We start from the raw sequence: 27,753 nt of genomic DNA on the forward strand, positions 1-27,753 counted from the left end.
GACAGTGCAGACTGATTATCTTGATTTACACCGTCTTCAGTGCTTGTTGTTGTGGCTCTCTGTTTAGGGCATGCCTGAGCAGTGGGCACGGTTACTCCAGACATCCAACATCACCAAACTCGAGCAGAAGAAGAATCCTCAGGTCGTTCTGGATGTCCTTAAATTCTACGACTCTAAAGAAACAACCAACAGCCAGAAATACATGAGCTTTACAGGTGTGACACTCACTTGAAAAAATGAAAAATATGTGTAATAAAAAATATTTTAACAATTTGTTTATATAATATGAAAACACACAAATATATATATATATATATATATATATATATATATATATATAGCATCCAAAATAAGTTTTTGTTTACATACTAAATGTATGTGTACTCTGTATATTTATTATGCATATATACTAAATACACACACATACTGTATATATTTAGGAAATTATATGTATTTATCAAAAAAAAAATATTTATATTTATACATTTTATATTCATATAATTTATATTATATATAAATATATTTAATATGTAAACATAAAATCTTTGCATGTACATGCATGTGTGTGTGTTTATATATACATAATAAATATACACGGTACACAATGTAAACAAAAACTTTTATTTTGGATACGAGTAATCATGATTAATCATTTGACAGCACTAAAATATATATATAAGGGTCTATCTGCATTCTGAGCAGTTTTGAGGTATTGAGAACAAGGTGTTTTTATCCAATAGACTTCTGTAGATGTAATTAGTTTTTTTTTAAAGTTCCAAAATGTAGACCGCTTACAAAAGAAACATCAGATAATGTTAATAAGTTGTCACAGAATGAGAATATGTGAATAACTCCATTTTGACAGAAATGTCTGACCTTAAGCCCTTAAAATTCCAAGGCAACGATATATACATAACATTTTAAAACTGTATTTTACATATTATATTTTATATATAATATTTTTATTTTTTATTTCTTTTGAAAAATAGCATCTCAATTGAAAATCAGTTTTAATGTTTTTAATCTTTTTGATTTGAAGTTTTTTTTTTTTGTAAAACTGTAAAACTTTCACAGAACGAAGCTTAATTAAATTTTTTATGATTTTTTTTTTAACGCACACATTACACAGAACAACAGTTTTGCTGTGTCAGATAATTATTTAATTTTAGGGCCTGTGCATGCATCTCATATTACACACACACACACACACACACACACACGTCTCCTTTATAAACCAGCAGTTGAAAAGATTATATCTGAAAGGTGGTGTCTGTATATTAGTTCTACTGTATTTCTCATTTCTCTTTCGTCTGTTTTTAATTTCAGATAAAGGTGTCGATAACTACAGCTCTTCCAACGCAGTGGTGAGTCATTGTGATGTCTGACTGTTTTCCAGTTTTATCTGTGACACGCACAGAAGCGTTTGAGGTCAGGAGGGGAATGTGAACAAATGTCCTCTCGGATCACGCGACAGATTGACAGAGGATAGGACGGGAGGAAGTTAGCCAGAGGGGAAGTGCGAAAGAGAGGAGGGAACCGAGAGCTAAAATTGGGGGGGGTGAGAGAGGGGGCATCACAGTGGACAACAAGGTGACAGAGTCACGTAAGAGCTGCCCACTCAACAGAAGGACAGAAGTGATGCCAGCCACTCCAGACAGTGCCAGCGGGTTCATCTCTCTCTCTCTCTCTCTCTCTCTCTCTCTCTCTCTCTCTCTCTCTGCACTGTGAATCAGCATCTTTTTCGTCCAGTTCTCCTGCTGAGTCGTGCCGTATCCGTAGCTCAGACCGAATCAGGTTAGATGTGAAGCGGGATGGGGAGTGAAGGTGTATTTGGGGTGTATCGGGTCAGCTGGTGAGGGTTGAGTGCGGCTGGCATGTTGGCGTTGGGTTTGTTCTGCTCTCATGTTGTGATGTCAGTCGGTCAGCCTCACTTCCTGCTCGGCTTGTTTCACGCTCCGCAGAACTCCAAGACCGTTTCGGAGACCCCCGCCGTGGCCCCCGTCTCAGAAGATGAGGATGAAGATGAGGATGAGGATGAGGATGAAGCCACGCCTCCACCCATCATCGCACCCCGTCCCGAACACACTAAATCTGTGAGTATTCACTTATATGAGACAGTGAGCAGTTGCTGAGGTTTTCTAAGCGTCTTCCAGGGTGTATATGTTTTTTAATGCTTGCATAGTTTTTTTCATAATTAAGTAAAAATACAGTTATGCTCTCGGATTGAGGTCAGTGTGCTTTATAGGTATGACACAATTATACTTTCATTGTGTCAAGAAATGGAAAAGTAAAATAATAGGTAAAAAAAAAGTAATAAAATAATAATAATAATGGGTTTAAAATAAAATGCAAATACTCGCTTTGAGATGTTGCCTTAAATGCTTAAGGGAAATTTTGTTCTAATAATCTAATAATTGTCTAATATTTGTCTAAATCTAATATTTGTTTTATTTTATTTCAGCTGTATTTTAATTAATAAAATATTTTGAAAAGATTTAGTTTGAATTATTGATAATAATCCTGGTTAGTAGATTATTGTGATTGGTTGCTTGACAGACAGACAGACAGATAGTGGCTGTTTGGTTTCTAGGCAGTTGCTGGATTAATTGAAGTGTTCTGAGGGCATTGCTAAGGTGCTCGGTGTAGTAGTGGGGTGGTTGGTAGGTTATTGTGGTTGGTTAGACAGGAAGGGGTCAGGTGTTTCAGTGTTGTGGGTGTTGGCTCACAGATGTACAGTAGATGCATGACAGTTCAGTCTGCAGTCTGGAATAATGAGTTTTCTGACTCTAGACGCCTTCAAGCTAACCTGTAATTACCAAATAAATATGCATGTGTTCAGAGCGGTGGGTAGGTGACTGGAGCTTTAGTCCAGGAGTGTGTGTTTGTGTGTGTGTGTGTTTCCCTTTGTCTGTCTGGATCAGGCCTGGTGGATGATGATTAAAGATGCTCCATCAGCACTCATTCATGTGTGGTTTTGATGTGAAGGGATCTCACTCTCATTAGGTCAGAGGAGATGAATGATGTCCTGTAATGTGTACACACTCTCACCCACACATGACTACAGTGGACACAGGAGCCTTGTAGGGCATGTCTTTGAACTTTGAGCTCATGCTACAGTATTGGCCAATGGCAAAATTACAATAAGATATTATAGGGAAAACACAGCATAAGTATTGAAAATTTCACTCAGAGCATAAGTCACTGAAAAAAATATAGAACCATATTTATTCTATATATTAGAAATATTGTTATTTTAGTTTTATTTATATATTATTTATTATTATTACTATTTGGAATACTATTTTGAATTAGCTTTCACCAGTTAACAATTATAAGTTTAATCTTGTCATGTGCTTTCTTCATTTTGTGTGTGTTTGTGTGTGTGTGTGAGCGTGTGTGAGCGTGTGTGTGTGGGTGTGTGTATGTGTGTGTGAGTGTGTGTGTGTGAGTGTGTGTGTTTGTGTGAGTGTGTTTGTGTGTGTGTGTGTGTGTGTGAGTGTGTTTGTGTGTGTGTGAGTGTGTTTGTGTGTGTGGAATTTTAGGTCACGGGCGCTACAGCATAAAAAAGAAAAATTTATAAAACACATACATACATACATGTGTTTTTATATATATATATATATATATATATATATATATATATATATATATATATATATATATATAAAATGTGTGTGTGTGTGTGTTTTAACACTGTAGTGAATCAACATCTGGCTGCACACTTCAGCTCTTTGGCTGCTTGTTTATGCTCTGTTTTTGTCTCCAAAATGAATTAAAGAACACAAGTCCAACCCCAGCTGAAAAGAGAAAAGAGCAGGAAATTTAATGCGTGTCACAGCGATCTGCTTCTGTTGGAGCAGATTAAGCACAGAGGCTCCGGAGAGCAGAAATCTTGAGGGTTTTGTTCAGGTTGTGAAGGTCTGAGGAGAGAATTATATTCACTTGAGTCACTTCAGACCAAGCTGTGCTGGAATCCGTTTTTTATTGTGTCTGTGGGTACCAGCCGGCCGGTCCTTTCCCACAGTGTCTTGGGAATCATCCGCTTCGTTTGGGCCCCATGTGTCCTAGTGGTTTATCATCTTGACTTCATATTCTCTCTTTTTATTATATGTGACCCTGGACCACAAAACCAGTCTTCAAAATTGAGATTTATACATCATCTGAAAGCTGTATGGTTTGTTATGATGGGACAGTTTTTGACCGAGATCCAACTATTTGGAAATCTGGAATCTCAGGGTGCAAAAGAAAAAGAAATAAATCTAAATATTGAGAAAATATTGAGAAAATCGTCTTTAAAGTTGTCCAAATTAGTTCTTAGCAATGCATATTGCTAAACAAAAATTAAGTTTTAATATATTTACAGTAGAACATTTACAAAATATATCTTCACGGAACATAAATAATGATTTTTGTCATAAAAGAAAAATTATAATTTTGACCCATACAATGTATTTTTGGCTATTGCTATAAATATACCCCAAAGACTAAAGACTGCTTTTGTGCTCCAGGGTCACATTTATTATTTTTATTTTATAATTTAATAATATATTAATTTCATTAATGTTTTATTTTATAAATATGTTTTTATATTAATCAGTTATATTAATATTTTTTATTTTAATTAATTTTATTTCACTCTTTTTATTTTTTAATTGAATTTTTTTTTTTAAACTCTTTTGATTTCATTTTACTTTGTTTTATTTAATTTCATTTTTTGTATTAACTCTACGCTGCTAATAATCACGTGTCTCCTCCCCACAGATCTACACGCGCTCCGTTATTGACCCTCTTCCTCGTCCGCTCTCCACTAAAGATGCCGCTACGTCCCCAATCGCTAACACGGCCGCTGAGGACGACAGTCTCACCCCTCCACCCTCCACCACCTCCGCCACAGCCAGCACCACCAACACCAACACCCCTCCACCCTCCACGCCACAAAACACCGACAAAACACGCAAGAAGAAGATGACCGACGACGAGATTCTCGAGAAACTGCGTAAGTGTCCACACTGCAAACAGGATCATGAGACGCTGTAATGATTCATTGTGTAATCTGGTGTATTTACATAGAAAACACTTATTTTAATTTAGAATATCATCACTTTTCTTTGTTTACTAATCATTTTTTATCAAATAAATGCCACCTCCAGTGAGAAGAGACTTCTTTGCAAACCCAAAGTTTTAATTAGTGTTTAACAATAAATGTGTTTAATTAGATAATACTTCGAGTATATTTATTTAGTCCATCCGAGGCATGGCTGTGCTAGTTTCATGTCTCTCTTCAGGTCTCTCTTTCTCCCCATGTGATATAATAGTTTTCATACGAATCAATATTTCATGTCCAGTTGTTTATTTATTTAGTAAGTAGCCCTGTAATGAGGATGATGATAAGACATTATTGCTAAATAAACCCTAGATCACCCCGTCAAGGTTTATTTTATGTTGCTGACCGGCTGACTGCACATTATTCCTGACCTATCAAGTATATATGATGTGTTTATTTTACGGAGAAACTCAAACCTGCTTGTATCTGTTGATCGAGTCGTTCATGCAATGCTTATTTTTTTGCTGCATTATTTTATTGTCATTTTTGTGTATATTTTACATGCATTGTTATCGTTGAGCATGAAATGATTTGGTTTGAGCTGCTGCAGAGATGCATGACTTTCTAAGAACCTGTATCTTATTAAAAACCCCATGCGCTCCAGACGTGCTCAGATCGTCCTCTGCTGGTAAGAACGGGATGCTGCTGCAGTCATCCAGTGTGTCTCTGTCCCCTCAGGCCCCTCTCGGCCAAAGATTTGTCGTCCTCCGTTTTTATCAATAGTTGCTGGGTTACACCTCAAAATGAAGATGTTTAAGACCCTGGCCTTCTCCCTTTCTGTGTTTCCCAGCCTCCGTTACCTCACTGCTTGTAAATCTGTCTTTTCCTAAAGGTTTAGAGGCCTTTTCCTCCCTCCCTCTCTCTTTCTCTCTCATTGCTCAACATGTTTTGACTGGAAACCATCGTTTGCGTGTGTGAGACTGGACTGTTTGAGCATCTCTCGTCTTATATGTGACCACTGTGAGAGGGACGATTCACAATCTCCAGCTGCTTGGTTTGGCAAAAATTATATTACACTTATTTTGACACGTATTTGCATGCATTTCAAACCGCAACATACTGTAAAAAAAAAAGCATTTGAAAAGAACTAGCAAGCGATGCCTGATTTCTGACACAACACAAGACAATGTATATTTCATACACATTTGGAACCCAGCTACTTTAATAAAATAAAATATAAAATTATAAAATTAAATAAAAACCACATACAATATTATTGTAGTAATACTGTTTTGTTTACCTGTAAAATAGAATTTTTTTAAAGTTAAAAAAATATATATCTTCCTTAAATGAGAAGATGTATTTGCTCAAATTTGCAACATTTAATATAAACTTTTTAATTAAACTTATATTTATCATTGCAATAAAATAAAAAATAAAATTAATTTCTATTACCACGCTGAAAAAATTGTGTAGAAACAATGTTTTACTCCATAATTGCTAGTAAATTTTTACAAGAAATTATTAAAAATAGTAACACATTGAATTAAATCTGACATTTTTTTATGTAGAAATACCAAAAATAAAAAAAATATTTATTCTTAATAATAAAAGTTTTTAACAGTATGATAACATTTATTTATTTATTAATTCATTTATTTAATTATTGTACATGTTTTTGTGTGTGTGTGTGTGTGTGTGTTTACCACAGTTTAAGGCATTCTTATCAGTGTATCGATTATTAATTCGATTAGTTGTCCAGCTCTTCCACAAACCCTGAAACACTATATTTTCTACTTCATTCTTCTTTTTTGTCTTGTAAACAGCTGCCTTGTTGTCTGTCTGTGTCTCTTTAAGTTTTCATGTTTTGTAGCGTTTCTTACCTCTTAAAATAACATGCGATCTTCACTCCACAGGAAGTATAGTCAGCGTGGGTGACCCGAAGAAGAAGTACACCCGATTTGAGAAGATTGGCCAGGGGTGAGATTAACGATGCACATTTTATTATTAATGCCAAATCTAACAAAATCTTTAAACAGTCCTCATCTTCATTTTCTTCTGTCATCAGGGCGTCTGGAACGGTCTACACAGCTATAGACATCGCCACAGGACAAGAGGTGAGACGTTTCTCACACGTATACGTCACCTCGATGAGGAAGAGTGTGCACTATGACACTATAACAGTTCTTCATGGATGTTAAAGCAACCTTCAGCACCTGCATGACATAATGCATGTTAAATCTTGTGTGCACAACTAATATAAAGCTTTGAATGAATACTTACCAAGCATCAATAATAATGCAAGCATCACTATTATTATTACTGACCAGTGGACTAATGTGTAAAATAATTAGAGAATATATTTAGAGAATATTTTTTGAATTAAGTTGACTTTAAGTTTAGTTCTCAATGCAATAAAATACTATAAATAATGATGTTATATAAATATTAAATTAATAATATCTAATAATATAATATTGACAATATGTAATATATAATTAAATATTATATATAAAATAAAACATAAAATATATATTTTTTTATTTTAATAATTGTGTATTGTATGTATGTATGTATTTATGTATATAAATATAAATTTAATTAAATGAAATAACATTTAAAATAAAATAGAATAAAATATAAAATGAAATTCAGAAATAGAATGTAATGCAAATAAAACTGTAATATAATTTTTATCAAATTTAATTACATTTTATTACATTTACTTAATTTGCTTATAGATGTTAAGGCAACATTAGCACATGCATGATAGACTGCGGCCATTAAATGATATTTGTTCAACAAATATGTAATGCTTAAAATCGCGAGGTCAATACTTGCCTAACATCACTAATAAGGCATGCAACACTATAATTTTTATTAATCAGTAAAGTAATACGATTTTGACTTAAGTTTACTTCAAGTTTATTTCCAGTTGCAATAAAATAAAATAAAAACAGCATAAAATGATTTACTACTACTACTGCTACAAACATTACATATATCATTATTATGTTAAACATTATATAATTCTCAAATTCACATGTTCCATTGGAAGGCAGTCCAGTTAACCCTTTATCCATTGAGACACCACCTAGCAACTGTTTTAGACACCCTATCAACCGCGTAGCAATGTCCTTTTACCACACAAAAGCCTTCTTTATTAACTTTAGCTATTATATTTGGCACATTTTCTGAAACATGCATGGAAATTCATCATTTGGCAGCATTTTGAGTCCATTTGGAGAACTGGAGATATCAACGGTCTTTTCAGCATCTTCTAGTCATCATTATTAACCTGCCTCTGACAGAGAGTTCGACATTCTCCTGATCGATGGCAGTGAATCAGGGGATGCAGGAGGGAAACGGCATGTGATATTGATCTGATGACATTCCTCTGAGCTGAACCTACACACACACACACACACACACACACAGCTAATCTCAAAGCCAATCCTCACTCATGTTAATGGAGCCAGAGACTCTCTGATTCATCGTCAAGTGTGTCTGAAAGCTTTTCTTCTGATGTTTCATCTCTCAGGTGGCCATCAAACAGATGAACCTACAGCAGCAGCCCAAGAAAGAGCTGATCATCAACGAGATCTTAGTGATGAGGGAAAACAAGAACCCCAACATCGTCAATTACCTGGACAGGTCACTTCATTAGATTAAGCTATTTTTATACATATAAAAAATACATTTAAAAAATATTTTTAAAATAAAAAGAGAGATGAATTCACTTTATTTTTCTTTTATTTTTTAAAATATTTTTTTCAAAGTTATATTCTCAAATTTTTTATTATATATATATATATATATATATATATATATATATATCCATTTAGTATTTGATGTTTTATTTTTTGTTATTCTCTTTTATTTTATTTTTATTTCTTGTCACATTTTCTTTTTTTTGCCATTTTCTTTTTTCCTTTTTATTGTTTTACATTTTCTTTTTTTAATTAGTTGTTTGTTTTTGTTATATTAACATTCAGTTTTATTATATATATTATTTTCTATTTTATATCTTCTGTTATGTTCTTTCATAGTTTTTTTTTTCAATATGTTTTGTAAGATTTTTAAATGTGTGTTTTCTTTTATTTTGGATTTGTTTTTTGTTTGTTATATTTACGTTTAGTTTTATATTTTATAAATGTACCCTTTAGTTTTATACGTTTCATTCAGGTTCTATTTTTTTTATATATATATATATATATATATATATATATATATATATATATATATATATATATATATTTTTTTTTTTTTTTTAATCATATTCATTAACTTTATATTTTATTTAACTGATTTTTTTCTTTTATGTTATTTTCCTAAATCTGCTCGCCTATGCGCAAGTCAAGAAAATGAATACATTTAAAATGTTAATGAATAAAAATAATAATTAATAATTTAAAATAGATTTTCTTTAAAAACAAGTGATCTGATGATCTAAAGTTTCTAAAGATATTGAAAACCAGACGAATAGTAAAAAATTAAGTCACAAAAAAATTCGGTGATGAGGAGATCATTCCAGCTAGTGTTTTTGTGGTGACATCATCTCAGTTGTTTTCCCGTTCCGCTTTGATGCGTTTCTGTGTCCATGGGGAATTTCTCCACGCCTGCACTAATAAAAGCAGGAGTGTCCAGTGTTTCTGTTGCCCGGCGATGCTGCTGCATCACTCAGCGATGCGCTCTTGTTGCTGTAGTTACCTGGTGGGAGACGAGCTGTGGGTGGTGATGGAGTATCTGGCTGGAGGCTCCCTGACAGACGTGGTGACGGAGACATGTATGGATGAAGCACAGATCGCCGCCGTCTGTCGGGAAGTGAGTGTGCACCTCCTCCAAACCTGTCTAATTAATACAGCCTCCTAAGTGAAACACAACCTCACTAGTGAATGATTTGGAACACTCTTCACATGCAAATCGCCAAAATCATTCTTTTGTGTGTGTGTGTGTGTCTGCAAAGCAAATTCAGTGTTTTTCATATTAGAATTAATAGGGTTAAAAAATTTGCTTAGACGTTCTAATTCTAAGAATGTGGATATTTTGTTAGATTGTGGATATTTTTATTACGTTATAACATATTATACCAAAAGAGGTTCAGTGGCTCCTGTGCATGTCCCTGCTGAAACATGCATGCTTTCATTTGCTTTATTAACTCTGTTGTTCTTCTCCATGCAGTGTCTCCAAGCGCTGGAGTTTCTGCACTCGAATCAAGTCATTCACAGAGACATCAAGAGCGACAATATTCTGCTGGGGATGGATGGCTCCGTCAAACTTAGTGAGCTTGTCTTCTCATTTTTGCTTCAGGCTGCAACACATTTAGGGCTGTTCTGGGTCTGCTGTTTCAGTTATTGCATTTCTTATCCCTGGTTTGACAATGATTTTTTTGATGTTTTCATTTGTGCAAAGGCTTCTCAGTGGTTGTATGTTTTTCTTCAGTAGAGGGAGTGAGAGTCCAGATTATGCATCTGCTGCTATGCTTTCAGTTGATTCAACAGCAGCCGGTCTAAACATCTCTCTCTCTCTCTGTCTGTCTGTCAGCTGATTTCGGCTTCTGCGCTCAGATCACTCCTGAACAGAGCAAGCGGAGCACCATGGTTGGGACGCCATACTGGATGGCCCCGGAGGTGGTGACCCGCAAGGCCTACGGCCCCAAAGTGGACATCTGGTCCCTGGGCATCATGGCTATCGAGATGATCGAGGGCGAGCCACCGTACCTCAACGAAAACCCTTTGAGGGTGAGAATAAAGACATATAAGCCACACTCAGTTCCTATTTCTTGGTAATATCACGGTACTTGGTAACTATATGTGACTCTGGAGCACAAAAGCAGTCTTGAGTCTCTGGGGTGTATTTGTAGCAATAGCCAACAATACATTGTATGGGTCAAAATGAAGGATTTTTCTTTTATGCCAAAAATCATTATGATGTAAAGTAACGATCATGTTCCATGAAGATATTTTGTACATTTCCTACCATAAATATCAAAATTTTATCTTTGATTAGTAATATGCATTGCTGAGAACTACATTTGGACAACTTTAAACGTGATTTTCTCAATATTTTGATTTTTTTGCACACTCAGATAACAGATTTTCAAATAGTTTGTACAAATATTGTCCGATCCTAACAAACATGCATCATTGGAAAGTTTATTTATTCAGCTTCGATATGATTTTGTGTAAAAACCATGTAATTATTTGCAATACTATAGGTTTTCAACAATGGTATTACCATGGTACCATGTATAAAAATAAAACACTGTGAGACAACAGTATTTTGCAGTAATTGCACATAAAAAAACTAATTTACAATACAGGTTTTAAAACAATAATATGAAATGTTTTTAATAAACATACGCAAGTTAGAAATCCCTTTAGTACAAGACTAATAAATAAAGAGTTATAAAATCCAGAAAAATAATCTCTAAATCTGTCAATGCTCAATTTTTGTATTTACTTTATTGTATTTAAAGTGGAAAAGATTATAATATTTAAATTACATATCTGTTCCTGATCTAAATTTATTGTTTAATAAAATGTAGCATTTTACATGCAAAATGATTTATAAAAAATAAAAAGATTTAATTATATCTTAATAAATAGTTTAATTTGAACAGTGGTATAAACAAACTAAATGTATATAATATTGAAATAATTTATCTGTTCCTGATCTGCATGAATAATATTACATACAGAATTATATATGACAATTAAAAACAAATATCGATCAAATAAAAATAAATGTCTAATACTAAGTAGATACAAACAATAGGTAAAAGATATGTCAATAGAGGCATGTCACAAATTTGTTTACATTTATTGGACTTTTGAGGCAGTTGCACAAAAACCAGGTTCACATACACGTGTGATCTCAAGATTATGATGATGCGATTCATCCTGTGTTTCACATCACTGAATGATTTGAAATCTGGCCTCATGTGCTCAGAGTGACTTTAGATGCTCTCTTGATGTCAGTAGATGAAAACGTTTGCATTGATTTCATCGACTCATACTTTGTGGGAGGACAGAATTCAACATTTATTACAACTTGCATCAGCTCCAAAGGCTTTTATCTTTATAGGTTTGCTAATACAATTATTGGCATGAGGTTAATTTGTGGCAGACAAAAGTGAAGCAGTAGTCGGATATAGTATCAACAACGGAGTTTTCCCATTCATATATTTTCAGAAACATCTGGATGAGTTTATATAGATTAACATTTGATCATGATGTAGTATCTTCAAGAACATTTGACATGAAAGGAACTGATGCTGTAGTTAATGTTGATTTCTGTGTGACCTTTAACCCCTGTTGTTGTCCAGGCTCTGTATCTAATCGCCACCAATGGAACGCCGGAGCTGCAGAGCCCGGAGAAACTCTCGTCCGTGTTTCGGGATTTCTTAAACCGCTGTCTGGAGATGGACGTGGAGAAGAGAGGCTCTGCCAAGGAGCTTTTGCAGGTGTGTGTGTGTGTGTTTTCTTCCTAGACTTAAAGAAATTCGCTTCCAGTATCAATGTTTAATTAATCTATTTTTTAGTTTAAAGTAAATTCAAATTTGTTTCAAGTAACAGTTTTTTTGTTTCTGGTTCTAATATTAGTTACCAAATGATAAACCTGGAATAGATCAATATATATCAGTTAAAAAGTGACTCAGAACATTTTAGAGACTTGCATAAGTGATGCATGAAAAGTAAACAATAATTTATCAGTTCATTAAAAATGAAAACATATAAATCACTTTTCATACTAACAAATTAATAGTCTTGAGTGACAAATGGATTAGGAAATGCTGTTGATTTTGCATGAAAAGATTTAAAACTTTACTTTTATTCATCAATTAGGAAGTTTTTATTTTTATTATTTACTTTATTAATTACTTGGCCTATTTATTATATTGCAAGGTTAGATCAAAAAACACATTTTAACATTAGATTTTAACAATATATTACTGTTTTTTAACAGAATTGTTCTATAGTCTATACAGTATTTAATGCAGTTACATCAGAAGTAACTGGAATGGTATTATAGGGCAACTAACTTTGCTTTTTACAGGAAAACATAATTAAATTACAGTAATTAAGTGCTTACTAATGCATTACATTAAAACAGGTTTTTAAAAAATAAAAAAAAATTAAAGAAATGAACAGTAGCCTAAGGATGCATTGAAATGATATAAAATATTTGTTTGAAAAAAAATGTTGTTCTTTTTAACTTTCTATTTTTCAAAGAATCCTTAAAAATGTATCGTTTCCACAAAAATATAAAGCTGTTTTCAGCATTGATAAGGAGAGATTATTCTTGAGCAGCACTTTTTTTCTGTTCAATTTTTTTTTGTATTTCTTTAAACTATGATTTCTGGTAAAATTACAAGAATGTTACGCTCTTGCTTTAATAAGCTTGGTCTGGGCATAAATCTCCCTCTACTTAGAGTTGCACTGTGGGTCTGTGTAGGAAATGGGCTCTAGTGTATTGAGTGTTTTCTTTATTTGTTTATTCTTTTGGATTTGAGTTGCAATTTAATTATATTTTTATATGGGTTCAAGTTTTATATGATTTTTATTATTGTGTGTTTATTTTTTTAAAATGCTAGAATGCATTCCTTTATGCCCCATTTGGTGTTGCAATATTCTGAACCAGTAGGGGGGGTTGTTGACAGTCTTTGTATATGTGGAGCTTATATTTTACTATAGCTGTTCTGAATAAATTGTAAACTCCTTTGTACTCTGGCTTCGAATTCATTCATTTGAATTGCTTGAGCGGGTGGCCTTATTTTCTCCCACTCAGTCTTTTCAGTTTAATTGCTAGAAATAGTAATTCATACCTTATGCTCAACAGTGGTGGACGAAGTACACAAATCAAGTACTTGAGTAAAAGTACAGATACATATAATAAAATATTACTCCAGTAAGAGTAAAAGTACTCCTTTTTCAATTTTACTCAAGTGAAAGTACAAAAGTACTCGATTTTTTAAGTACTTAAGTAAAAAAGTAACTAAGTTATATTCGCACATATTTTTAATAATCCTACTGCTCAAAATACCTGGGATTTTTTCCAAAATAACCACTTTATGGAGTCAAGATATATTTGTGTTGTTGATATGGACTACGATGATGAGAGTGAAGTTAACTGTGAAAGCTTACACTGTGATGTACCTGAGAGAAAACAGAGATGACCATCTGATTTTCACCAGTAAGAATAAAGTCTTTTAAAGTTTGTTGTTTTACAGAACATCACAGTTAGGACTATATATGACATGATAATAAGGCCTGAAGTTAGGAAGAACATTTTAAAGGAAAATATATTATTATTTTTTCATATTTTCTCGTGCAGAAAGTCATATCGGGAAATTCCTAATATGGGCAAAAGCATCCAGCTATCGCTGTATGAAAGCAGTTTTTACACAGAAAAAAAAGGCCAGAAACTTTTGGAAACACGAAGACATTAAACATACGATTGCAACAATATATGGTTTTTCAAGTCATCTTCAGCAGGTGATGAATAAAGTATGAACAATGCAGTGCTAATTGACAAAAACATTTTGTAGTATATAAACAAAGCATTATTATTTGTTATTGTCCAGCAGTTATAGATTTCTAAGCCAATTAAAAGTTAGAAATTTGAGAAAAATTTAAGTTGCCTATTGTATCCACTACCAGTCAACAGTTTTTGAACAGTAAGCTTGTTAATATTTTTTAAAGAAGTCTCTTCTGTTCACCAAGTCTGCATTTATTTGATCCAAAGTACAGCAAAACAGAAAAATTGTGAAATATTTTTACTTACCTATTTATATTAACTGTTTTTTATTTGGATATATTTCAAAATGTAATTTGTTGAAATTTCAAAGCTGAATTTGAAGCATCAATACTCCAGTCAGACAATCCTTCAGAAATAATAAAAAAATAAGGTTTCTTTGATGAATAGAAAGTTCAGAAGAACAGCATTTATTTTGAAATAGAAATCTGGAATAATCTGAAATAGAAAATTATGTCTTTATCATCACTTTTGATCAATTTAAAGTGAAGTGACGTGACATACAGCCAAGAATGGTGACCCATACTCAGAATTCGTGCTCTGTATTTAACCCATCCAAAGTGCACACACACAGCAGTGAACACACACACACACTGTGAGCACACACCCACGCTGCAGTGGGCATCATTTATGCTGCGGCGCCTGGGGAGCAGTTGGGGGTTCGGTGTCTTGCTCAAGAGAACCTTAGTCATGGTGTTGCCGGCCTGAGACTCGAACCCACAAAAGAGTCCTTGCTAAGTAGAAGTGCTCATTTCTATAATTTATTTTCCAAAAAACAAAAATTATATTGACTGTAAGCTTTTGAATGATATAGTGTACAATGTTGCAAAAGCTTTTTATTTCACATAAATGCTAATTTTTGGGTCCTTATATTCATCAAAGAATATTGAAAAAAAATACTCATGTTTTAAATATTGATAATCAGCAAATCAGCATATTAGAATGATTTCTGAAGGATGTGACACTAAAGACTGGAGTAATGTTGCTGAAAATACAGATTTGATCACAGGAATAAATTACAATTTAAAATACATTCAAATAGGGAAAAAAGTTATTTTAAATAAAAAAATATTTCACACTATTAATGTTTTTTGCTGTACTTTGGATCAAATAAATGCAGGCTTGGTGAGCAGAAGATACTTCTTTAAAAACATAAAAAATATTACTGTTCAAAAACTGTTGATTGGTAAGCTATATATATATAATTTCTGTCCGCCTCACTTCTGAAAAGATGGCTACGCCCCTGGATTTTTTCCTTCTCAAACCTTGTCTGTGGTGTAAAAACACCCCTGGCCAAACGGTGCATCTCTTCCCACTTTGATAATTACTGTAGTTACCATGTTCTGAACATCACATCCGTTCTTTTCTACCCAGATGTAATATATATATATATAGGTGGTTGAATAAAAATATTTGGACATTATTTATAAAAATTACCTCAACTTAGCACCAGCAAGCTTGTTAGCTAGACAGTTAGCATCAGCTAACAATATTTACTTATTTTCAGTACGGTTATGAATAAACATTCATGTCTGTCTACTCGTCTAGTTAATCCAAACGTTACTGTTGATAAACAATATAAAAACAGACGTCACATGGGAAGGGTAGCATTTTAATATAACTGTTAACTTTACGGCAGCGGGGAATTTGAACATGCACGAGTTATTGTATTTAATCTGTGTAATTTTAATGTTTGTTTTTTTATTTATTTTGTTGTTGTTTTTCTTCCTAAAATTGATGTGTCTGCATCGTCTGCACTCGAGCATTTCAGTGGGCTTAAATAGATCACTCTTTACAGCGGATTTAGTTCCCAAACAAATGACAATTTTGACCTAAATATGATTTTCAGTTACAATAATTAATCCAAAATTTCGACATTAGTAACTTACTTTTAGCAACATCAGACCCACGCGCGCTCACAAGATCTCCCGGTTCTTACTTCTGTAGACAGCACTAAACGGTTCATTTGAATCAGTGAGTGGTCGACTCCAGAACAGCTGCAATCCATAGACAGTAGGCTGCAATCGGATCATTCTAATTCGTAAACGAATCGTTTGGTGCGATTTGCGATCCGATTTAAGTTTATTTTGAAAAGACTCAGTTCGTTCATAATGAATCAAACACCACTTCTGCGTGTCGGAGCACGTGATATATCATAGGGAGTAACGATATGTTTTATGAAATGTAGTGAAGTTAAAAGTACGATTTTATGCTTTGGAATGTAGTGAAGTAAAAGTTACTCAAAATAAAACTACTCCAGTAAAGTACAGATACTTACTTAAGTAGCCTACAGTAACGAAGTAAAGCTACTTCGTTACTGTCCACCACTGATGCTCAACAACTAACTGGTCACATCTTTTGACTGACATCTCTCTCTTTCTCCCTGCAGCATCAGTTCCTAAAAGTGGCCAAGCCTCTGTCCAGCCTCACACCGCTGATCATCGCAGCGAAAGAGGCAACCAGAAACAACCGCTAGCCCCTCCAGGACGACCCCTGACCCCTGACCCCCAACCCCAGAGCGCTCTCTCTTTCTCCCTCTCTCTCTCTCTCTCCCTCTCTCTCTCTCCCTCTCTCTCTCTCCCTCTCCCTCTCTCTCTCTCTCTCTCTCTCTTTCTTTCTCTCTCTCTGTCTCTGTCTCTGTCTCTCAGTCTCTCTCCCTCCCCCTCTCCCTCTCTCTCTCTCTCTCTCTTTCTGTCTCTTTCTCTCTCTCTTTCTCTCTCTCTCTCTCTCTCTCTGCCTCTCAGTCTCTCTCCCTCTCCCTCTCTCTCCCTCTCCCTCTCTCTCTCTCTCTCTCTCTCGTGTGCCGCCCCTCGCCCTCTAGTGATGCTGTTTTAGGGTCCGAGGGGCATCTGCGCTCACGTTGTGGCTCCTGAAAAGGCTCTGAATGACGACATCACTGGAAACAAATGACCACTGCTCGTCAGGCCCAAAGCATTGTGGGGGATTTCCCCTCTGCTGACTCTCTCTGGGTGTCACTGTCAGTTTTTCTGTTGCTTTTTTTGTCGTTTGCTTTCGTGTTGGAATCATGGGAACATGATTGATGTTTTCATGTCTGTTTTTTGTTCATTTTACAAGGTTATTTGTTTGTTTTTGTGTGTGTGAGAGAGTGTGTGTGTGTGTGTGTGTTCACCGGGTCATAGGTTAGCTGTGATTGTGACATGATGACACGTTTGTACAGCGATCAACAGAAAGATCTCGTTTTTTGATATTGGAACATGATTTGCAACAGACTATTGATTAAGGTACTATGAAGGATGCCTGTGCATGAAGAGACTGTATTTCAGATGAAGAAACGACTACCTGAGGTCCGTTCTGTCCCATAATCCCTCCTCACGGCAGAAACCCAGCGTGACTTCAGTGCGCCGCTGTGTTTTGTGTTAACACAAACATTCATGGAATTGAAGTTTTCTGATATTACGTTCACGTACCCTTTGGCCTTAAACTGTGACGTGAATAGTAGGACGTAACGAAGACGACACAACACACCAAGATGCAGTCTGATGCGTTCTTTCAGTGGCCTGACGGGATTCGTTTAGAAGAGAATCTTCCCTGTTAGCAATCATGGAGTTTCTGCGAGCCATAAACTCTTTATAAGGCCTTTTGATGAATTGAAATTCTTAATTGAAATGGGACGAATAAACTTCAGAATTAATTACAGTGTCCAGGTGGTCTTTTGTAACTGCCGTGTTGTTGACCTTTGTGTGTTTAATAACTTCATCTTCAATTTATTTTATTTAATTCCAAGAGTTAAAGCACAAATGCCCCCCCCCCCCTTTTTTTTTTTACTTATTTATTTTTCTATTTCTGGATGGTATTCTGTGAGTATTTATTTATTTATTTATTTTCTAGATATCCATATTTAGTTTTGAGATTATAATACTCTGGACCTTAATTATCGATGTATTTATTTATACTTTATGTAGCAGGTAGCAGGTTAATAAGGGCATAGGTTAGGATATAAATATTTGATATAATTGAATTAATATAATTTTAATACAAATATTCTAAAGTGATAATAGTATTGTACTGTTGAGGAAATTTGACCTTGCTTAATATAATCATGTACTTTCAAATACAAAAGTACAGTGATGAAAATAGTCTTGGACCCTAACTTTAATTTAATGCATATTATATTATAATAAAAATGGGAACTATGCAATATGAATTCATTATGAATATAAAATAAGATTTGTTTTTTTAAAGGTAAAAAAATGTAAATACATTTATTTTTTTTATAAAAAGTAGATTTTTTGTGTATATATATATATATATATATGTACATTTTTGCTTTTACTAGCTCATTTAATTAGTCTTTGATTAATGAATTTATAAAAGTATAAATATATAACATGTATTAACTTATTAGGTATTAAATATAAGTGAAATGTTGTATTTAATATTTTTGAAGAGAAAAAAGAACTACAAAAAATAAACTGTAAATAGAGAAAAAGCCTGCAGAATGTGGCAGTCAGTCACTAGGTGGCGCTGTGACCCCACTATAAAATCAAAATATTCTATGTATAATATTCAATTCAAGTTTATTTGAATAGCGCTTTTCAAGATAAAAGCAGCTTTACAGAAAATTATGTTTATAAAATATATTTAGTAATTGGCTAGCTTATAGTACATCATCATAATTTGATGTACATATGGCAGAAATGTACAGTAAAAATCAATTAAAGACGTAATCAAACAGCCGATGAACACTATTAACAGCAATGATTATAATAAAAGATAATATAATAATGGAAACTGAGAAGTATTATAATTAAATCGCAGAAGAACAAGTGTGTGTGTGTGATTGCTAAAGCTGTCAGGTGTGTTTGGGGTGATGATGTCACTCATCTGAGGGATGCTGGGATGCTGTGTGCCGTCGCCATGACGACAAGGTACCAGTTGGACAATCTGCATGCAAATGGCGGCGTGTTGTTAGATGTAAACCGAAAGCACTCCGAGATACTTCAACCAAACCTGATGTTACTGTCACAGCAGTGTCTGAACACCATGGTACTATTTCCCCAAAATATTGAAGTAGGCTATTTTTTGTAAGCAGTAACTGGAAATATGACAGTATAACTGTGGTAAAGTGATATTAATGTGTCAGCTGTCAACAAAAAGAAAAGTTAAAGGTCAGGAAAATTGTGAAAGACCATTTGCATTCATCTATATTGACTTGATATTGGTGTGTGTTTCAAAATGAAATCCAATTCCCTCTGACCTCAGTTGTGATCTGATGGCCTGTAGCTCTCTCTCTCTCTCTCTCTCTCTCACACACACACACACACACACACACACAACTGAGGTCAGAGAGAGTTGGATTTCATTCTGAAACACACAGTGACAATACCGCAGTACAGTGACATACATTCTCACTTTTCACTTCCTGTCAGCCCTGATCTGTCCCATCAAAATAAAAAAAGAAAACCACAGCGACCACTTCAACCGCTCAAGAACTTCAGAATATGTAAATATTTTAATACGCATATGCAAACACACCTAGAGTTTTAACAGTGAAGACGTATAAGATATTTGGCCAATTTCTGTTAAACTCCTGGTGTCAGTAATAGCATGAATTCTCCAGCGTAAGCAGTGCTCTCATTAAGACGCTGTATGTGTGTGTGTTTGTGTGTGTGTGTGTGTGTGTGTGTGTGTGTGTGTGTGTGTGTGTGTGTGTGCAGTCAGGAGGTGAGACACTATTTTCTAGCGGCGCTGAATTTCACACAACACCTTCACCAGAGGCTCAAGGTCGTGGAGACGACAGGTTTGACAGTGAAGTGTGTGTGTGTGTGTGTGTGTGTGTGTGTGTGAGAGAGATAAATGTGGGACAGAGTGAAACTGGGTCACAGCAACACAATGTTTTTCTGATATTTGGATGCTGTACTTTCAGAAGGAGATGCATTATTATATTCCTGAAAAATATACAAACAGAAGATGAGATCTATCTATCCATCCATCCATCCATCATTCTTGATGATTTCGGTCAATTCTGGTGAATATGGAAAAACAATGGAAAACTTTACAGAGAGGCAAAAAGTGAATGCTGACAAAATCATGAAACAAATTTCATTTGTTTGAAAAATGCATACAGCAGAGGCAGATTTACACTGCATCCAAAGTATACATTTGATCATTTTAATGGGACTCGAACCCGTCACAGTGATGATATTAGATTATTAGTGCCCTACTCTTCAGTTTGAGAAACAGGAATGCTTATGAATTTATTTCTAGGACATCTGGTTAAAAAAAAAAGTTATAACTCTTTGTGAGCTCATCACATTCATGCAGATAATGCATTGTGGGGTAACACTTTATTTTAAGGTGTCCTTGTTAGACACATTACATAATAACAATTACTTATTCACAATTACATGCAAGTAACCCTAAACCAAACCCTAACCCTAAACCTAACCATATAGTATGTACATGTACTGTAGTTAATTAATATAATTCAGTACTTAAAGCTATAATTACACTGTAACAAAGACACCTTAAAATAAAGCGATGTGTGTGTGTCATGCAGTGCAGTGATGATTAAAGGATTGCTGCAATTTATCTCCTTCCCATAAATGAGGATGATGATTATATTCAGGTGAGGTATGAAAATGACCTTCTGTCTAAACGAGAGCAGAATGGAAATGAAGGTTGTTTCAGAACTGATGAGTCATTTACGAGCTCTTGGAAAGAAGCAGTGCTGAGAGCGTTTGTTGAGCTTTTACTGTGTGTGGACGTGAAGAAATCAGTCTTCAGTCTGTGTTAAACCTTAACATGAATGGGGTGCAAAATAGTGCTCTGGAATGAAGCGTTTTAGACAAATGACCAGAAAATGTTGTTTGACCTCATTAGAGGTCAACTGAAATATTATTTACATTATATTTCATACTACTTTGTTAAATACATTTTTAATGTCATTATATTTTATAATATTTAATATTTATCTATTTTGTATACTATTTATATTATTTTTATGAAACAAAAAATTTAATTTGATTTAATTTAATGTGTAGTCCCAAATTATCTGTAGAATAATTTCATACATTTTATTTTATTTTAAAGAGTTTAATGGAAGCTTTATGGTGGTGATATTAAATTAAATGATCAAGAATCATCTTAATAACAAAAATGTTAACACCTGTTGCTCAGGTGGTAGAGCTTTGCGTTACCAGTGCAAAAGGTTGTGGGTTCGATTCCCAGGGAACATGTTACATAAAAAAAAAGTTACCCTGAATGCACCGTTAGTCGCTTTGGATAAAAGCGTCTGGTAAATGCATAAATTTAATACATTTTGTTTTTTCAGGATTGTTTAATGAAAAGTATAGTGTTTAATTGAAATAGATATCTTCTGTAACATTATAAATGTTTTTACTGTGACTTTGATCAATTTAATGCGCTCCTTGCTAATTAAAATGATTAATTATTTTTTTTGTGACTGCAAACAGATAATCAGTAAACGGTTAAGCTGACGTTACAACATAGACTCAAACATGACACTTTATCAACATCTTTCTAAGCCTGTGAACATTTCTGAGGGTCACGGGTCCGAGGACAATCCAAAATCCTCTTCTCTTGTCCTGACTTTAACCACTGTCACTCTATAATCCAGAGAAGTGGGTTAAGAGGCCCTCAACCTGCATTTAACTGATGTCTTTGACCCACATGCCGCCCATCCGGCCCGCAGTCATAACGCTGATGACTGCCGTAATTCCCAGCGATCGAGCATTTGCAGGAAGACAGAGATTTAGCTGTTTTTTTGCAGGCAGACAGCTGCGAGGAGACAGATGTCAAGAGGCTTTTTGGAGGCAGGATTTTATGCTGAGCAATAAATAAATTAAGAAGTGAATAGAAGATCTAATAGAGAGTTTGTGAAGGGTTTAAAAAGGGCTTTTGCAAATTTCAGCGCTTGTCAAAAAAACCCCCAAAACTGTAAACTGTAGCCACGATACTTCAGGAGGGCAGGGGAAATAGCTCAACTATGCCTAAAACATTACTTTAAAAATGTTTTAAAAGAAACATGTTTAAAAAATTTTTTTTTTACAATAATTATTGACAATGGAGTTGCAGGAACTCAAATAAATAAATTACAAAAAAGAAATAAATAGATTTTTTTTTTTAAAATAAACCACTAAATGAAAAAGAAAACTAAAAAAGAAAAATTCAATATATCTCTGAACATTGAAGTCAAAATATTGTTCTTGAAAAATTTGATAAAATAAAGAATTAAAATTAATGAAAAAATATGATAAATAGATCAAAACTCAGATACATAAATTACAAAAATTATATAAATAGAATTTTTTTTTAAATAAACCACTAAATAAAAAAAAACTAAAAAAGAAAAATGTAAATAAATCAATCAATAAAAATAAATATATTTGAAATACAAATAATAAATAAGTAAATGATAATAATAAATTATATATAATGTAATAATTGTAAAATAATAAAATAAACTAAAAAAATAAAAATAAAATTTAAAAATAACACACATATCAGATCAATATATATGAAATACAAAATAAATATTAAATGAACCAATAAATTAAATAATAAAAAACAAACAAACAAACTGTAAATGAATCTAATACAAACAAATAACATTTTAAAACTAATAAACAAACAAACAAATACATCTTTGTTTTACAAAACTGTAAAACGGATCTGATCGCACTGATGTTGAGCTTTTCTGAATGTTAAGGATGTCTGACATTATTTTGTTTTCCTCTTGTTCTGGTTTACATCAGTTCGTGTCTTGTCTGGCACACTTATGCTTCTCTACATGACCAAAATCCATCATAATCCCTGCAGACCTTCAAATGCCCCTACAAAAACACTTTAATTCACAGAAAAATTTCCAGATTTATTTATCTCTCTCTCACAGTGACCAACAATCTCTCTGCTGTAAGATGAAGAAAGTTTGGGAAAAGAAGCCGATGGGAACAGAAAGGTGAAGAGGAGCAGCGCTCCGTCCGTCAGGACCAAAAAGGATTAATTACTTTAGTGTCTGACCTGGAGAGACCCGGATCAGATTATCCCAGCGCTTCCCTCCGTCAGTTCGACGGCACACACTCATTAACAATGTTAATGTAGGACGAGTTTACTGAGGAGATTTGAGGTTACTGACCCCAGAAAATGAGTTTTCTGACTCCTAGATTCAGTGTTCACAACAACATCAAATCAAATACCATTCGATTCTTTTCTCATTAAATGTCCCTGCTCCTATTAGCAATGGTTTACCAGTGGTCATGTTCCAGAAAGAAATAAAGTAAATAAAACTGCATTGATTTTACAGCCGTTGATTTGGTTATTGCACATAGATTCATTTCTTTATTCCAGGATCATAAAACTAAATTAATACACTGACAAATAAAGTAAATTATAAATCAAATGTGAGATTTGATGGGGTCTAGAGATGCCCATTTCTGTTTCCTGATGTAATCAAGACTGTATGGATTGGGAAAATAGCATTGTTTAGGCATATGCCTAAAACAATGCTTAAAAACAAACAAACAACAAAACTATTTGCCAATGAAAGAAAAACTAAATTCAAAATATAGCCTTAAATAAAATCTGAATAAACACACACACACACACACACAAAATAGCATAATAAATAAATGAAATAACCTAAGTATTAAATAAATTAAAGGTGAACTAGTTTGCCCCTTTTTACAAGATGTAAAACAAGTCTTTGATATGATCCCCACATATGCAGTTTTTGCTCAAACTAACAAATTTTTATAGCTTGTAAGGGTTAGTTCACCCAAAAATGTAAACAATAATAAAAATTAGTACATGTTTTATTCACCCTGAAGGAATCCTTGACTTTATTCTTCCAGACGAATTATATCGGACTTAAGTAAAAAAAAAATATATATATATAAATATATAATAATAATTGTCCTTGCTCTTCAAAGCAATTTTGTGTTTATCCCTTTAAATGCAAATGAGCTGGTGCTCCTGCCCCTTTTTTCAGAAGAGGGCGGAGCTTCAAGAGCTCAAGCTCTGGCATACAAATAAACATTCCACTATTAGTGCAAGCATGTTATCTTTACAGAAAACGTACTCGGTTTAAACAGTTTGTACTGTGCATAATAATTGATCGTTTATGAATTACACAGACGGGGAGCATTGTGTTGTCACATGCTAACTTATCTCAAAATGTGTAAGTCCCACTTGTGATTATTAGCTCGACAAATTGAAGCCTGTAGGCATCACATTGATTTCATATACAATTTTTAACTACCACATTCCTATTTCCAATCATTCTGGTAGCAGCTTGGAATAGCTTTAGCAACATTAGCCTTAAAGAGCACCAAGACACCCTTTCAGAAAAGCAACGTTCGCGAACAAAATGTTGGTATTGATCCCTAAGTAGATAGAGGACTTTGCTGATTTTTTTCCTGGGATATTTCCTTTGAAAATGGAATTTAAACTCAGTGTCCTTAGCAGCTCATATGCTAAAGCTAAAGTCTATAAAGACTCCAACGGTTATTCAAGCCGGGAATAAATTATGTACAGAAATTACATTATCACTAACTTTTGCACTCTCTCCCTCTCAAAAAATAAAAAATAATACATATATATATATATATATATATTATATATATTATAATCACTGAAACTGTATACACTGCAAAGTGAATGCCTTACATTTTATGTTCTACATCTTCGCTTTGTTGTTTCGATAAAAGAATTCGCAGAATTGTGTGCATTCAACAAAGCAAGATGAGTTTCAGCGATGTCTCATCTGAACGTCTCTGATTGGCCATTGCATCTCTAAGCTCAACAGAATCGTGTGTGATTGGTTATAATGCGCAACACTGTAAAAACTCCTAAAATGAAGTATGGTGCAACATGAGCAAATCTTAATTTAATGCCGCAGCGAACACTTTCTATTCATTAATACTTTGTTAGCAACAGATGTAATAGTTTTCAGTTGTTTGTGCAGGGGCTTTTTTGTCCAATTTAGTGCCAATTTTGTCCCAACAGACTTACACATGCTCCGCCTATGATTCCAATTTTCATTGGTGCATCCCAAAACACAACACTTGTAATGCCTTTGTAGCACTGACATTGTATATCTCCATCAGCTAACGTTACAGCAGGAAAACAGTAATGGCAGACCGCTGCTTCTCACTCAGGGCTGTGTACATGCTAATAGGGCAGAGAGTGTCACAAATGGGCAGGACCTTTTCCCCTATGATAATGTGTATGTTTTATTGGGACTATAAAAGATGAGTGCATGGATTTTTAACATTATAGGCTGGTTGTTTTCACACACTTCAGCCACACAACTGTTCAAACACCTTATAAAAGTGATTTTTGCATAATTCACACAATATCACACTCAATCCCTCAGTTTCAGAGACAAGGCTTAAGCCTAATGCCAGACTAAAATGTAAATCTGAGCTGTTTCGATTAAAGGAAACTTGCACTGACTGATTTTAATATATCAGTGCCTTTATTTTGTCTCAAAATGCACACCAGTGATGTTATTTTCCAAGGCACGTTTATAAAAATGACTTTTATCTCATTTGACCCAGAGAAATATAGACGAACCGATACAAAGGTGTGACACTGCTGTTTCCAGTAAAAAAGCTCTGTTGCGAAGCGCTCTCAGATTAGCTGTATTACTGTCTGATCTTTAAGAGCCGCAGAAACTAAACAGACCACAGATGAGCTGCAGCTCTCAGCATCTGGATCTGACATCTGTGACCTTACAGGAGAGAGTTAACCAGCATCTCACACACACACACACACACACTCAGCTTGCCCGGTGTCACACGAGGAGAATCCTCTGTAATTATAACAGACAGCCTGACGCTGGTTTGTGGAGGGGTAATTAGACAGATGGTGGAGGGCAGAGAGAGACTGACATCCAAACCAGCAGCTCCTGCAGACCAGAAACACAAAGTGAGGACTCATTTAAGACTGAAACAGAAGTTTGAATAGACAGAATCCTTCATTTTTAGATGGATTTCTGTAATTAAACATTTAAGAAATAAACCTTTAAACACCGCACAAAATTATTTTCTTAGTATTTGTCATGTTTTCCAGTAAAAATATCTAAACAGATAAAATTACATGAGAAGCAAAATTATTCAAGTTATTGTTTTTTTTATTCATTTTATTTTTATATTTTATTATTTATTTCTAATTTTGAGATACATATTTGCGTTTCAGTGCAAAACCTTTCTGTGTAATTTCTTTATTTTTGTTTGACATTATTTATTTTTTTCTTTTAATGAATGATTTTAGAAAAATAAATTAAAATGGAAAAACTATTTTTTCTGACTTAATTGGCAAATATTTGTTATTGTTTTAAGCATAAACTTATTTTTTAAATACTTTTTTGAAAAAAAAAACTATTTCGTGTCATGTTGCTTCTAAAGAAAATGTCTTGATCAGAATCAGAATCAGAATCAGAATGAGCTTTATTGCCAGGTATGTTCACACATACGAGGAATTTGTTTTCGTGACAGAGCTCCGCAGTGCAACATAACAGCGACAGAACAAAAAACACAATAAGGAATAAAAAATACAAAAAAATACAAATAGGTGGGTAAGGATTGACAATATACAAATTGACAATGTATGGCAGGTATATTAAAAAGAGCATTTATGTATGTACATGTATATTATGTGGAAAAATTGTAACTGTACGCTAAGTATGTGTGTTTGGATAAATAAGTGTTTGTGTATATAAATATAAATATAAGTAGTATAGTGTGTTCCATGTATGTACATGTATATTATGTGCAAAAGATTTACGTGTACGCTAAGTATGTGTGTTGGATAAAAAGTGTAGTGTATATAAATATAAATAGTGTAGTGTGTCCCACAGTTATTATCAGCTGTTCATAAGATGGATTGCCTGAGGGAAGAAACTGTTCCTGTGTCTGGTCGTTCTGGTGCTCAGTGCTCTGTAGCGTCGACCAGATGGCAACAGTTCAAAGAGGGAGTGTGCTGGATGTGAGGGGTCCAGAGTGATTTTAACAGCCCTTTTGCTCACTCTGGATAAGTACAGTTCTTGAATAGATGGGAGGGTTGTACCGATAATTCGCTCAGCAGTCCGGACTACCCTCTGTAGTCTTCTGAGGTCCGATTTAGAAGCTGAGCTGAACCAGACAGTTACTGAAGTGCAGAGGATGGATTCGATGATGGTGGAGTAGAAC

General features: G+C 34.1%; 2 protein-coding genes across 5 annotated transcripts in view; one reads left to right on the forward strand and one right to left on the reverse strand.

Annotated features, from left to right (window-relative positions):
- Positions 1–18,233, forward strand: part of pak1 (p21 protein (Cdc42/Rac)-activated kinase 1) — a 57,472-nt gene extending 39,239 nt beyond the window's left edge. For 3 of the 4 annotated variants that reach the window (XR_009423208.1, XR_009423210.1, XR_009423209.1), the window contains exons 4-16: positions 68–215; positions 1,327–1,364; positions 1,962–2,093; positions 4,762–4,996; positions 6,961–7,024; positions 7,113–7,161; positions 8,586–8,698; positions 9,751–9,868; positions 10,226–10,325; positions 10,589–10,785; positions 12,372–12,509; positions 16,971–17,110; positions 17,357–18,233. Coding sequence is in view for 1 of the 4 variants with exons in the window: in XM_059506939.1 (XP_059362922.1) it covers positions 68–215; positions 1,327–1,364; positions 1,962–2,093; positions 4,762–4,996; positions 6,961–7,024; positions 7,113–7,161; positions 8,586–8,698; positions 9,751–9,868; positions 10,226–10,325; positions 10,589–10,785; positions 12,372–12,509; positions 16,971–17,057 (1,419 nt within the window). In the remaining 3 variants the exon portion in view is untranslated. Of the gene's footprint in view, positions 1–67; positions 216–1,326; positions 1,365–1,961; positions 2,094–4,761; positions 4,997–6,960; positions 7,025–7,112; positions 7,162–8,585; positions 8,699–9,750; positions 9,869–10,225; positions 10,326–10,588; positions 10,786–12,371; positions 12,510–16,970; positions 17,142–17,356 lie in introns of those variants that run through there. The other variant, XM_059506939.1, reaches the window with a different exon arrangement.
- The window catches only part of aamdc (adipogenesis associated, Mth938 domain containing), a 407,769-nt gene that overhangs the window by 75,807 nt on the left and 304,209 nt on the right, over positions 1–27,753 (reverse strand). The gene's annotated exons all lie outside the window — the stretch shown is intronic.

Source organism: Carassius carassius, chromosome 23 (genome assembly GCF_963082965.1).
Source record: "Carassius carassius chromosome 23, fCarCar2.1, whole genome shotgun sequence".
NCBI classification, from domain to species: domain Eukaryota; kingdom Metazoa; phylum Chordata; class Actinopteri; order Cypriniformes; family Cyprinidae; genus Carassius; species Carassius carassius.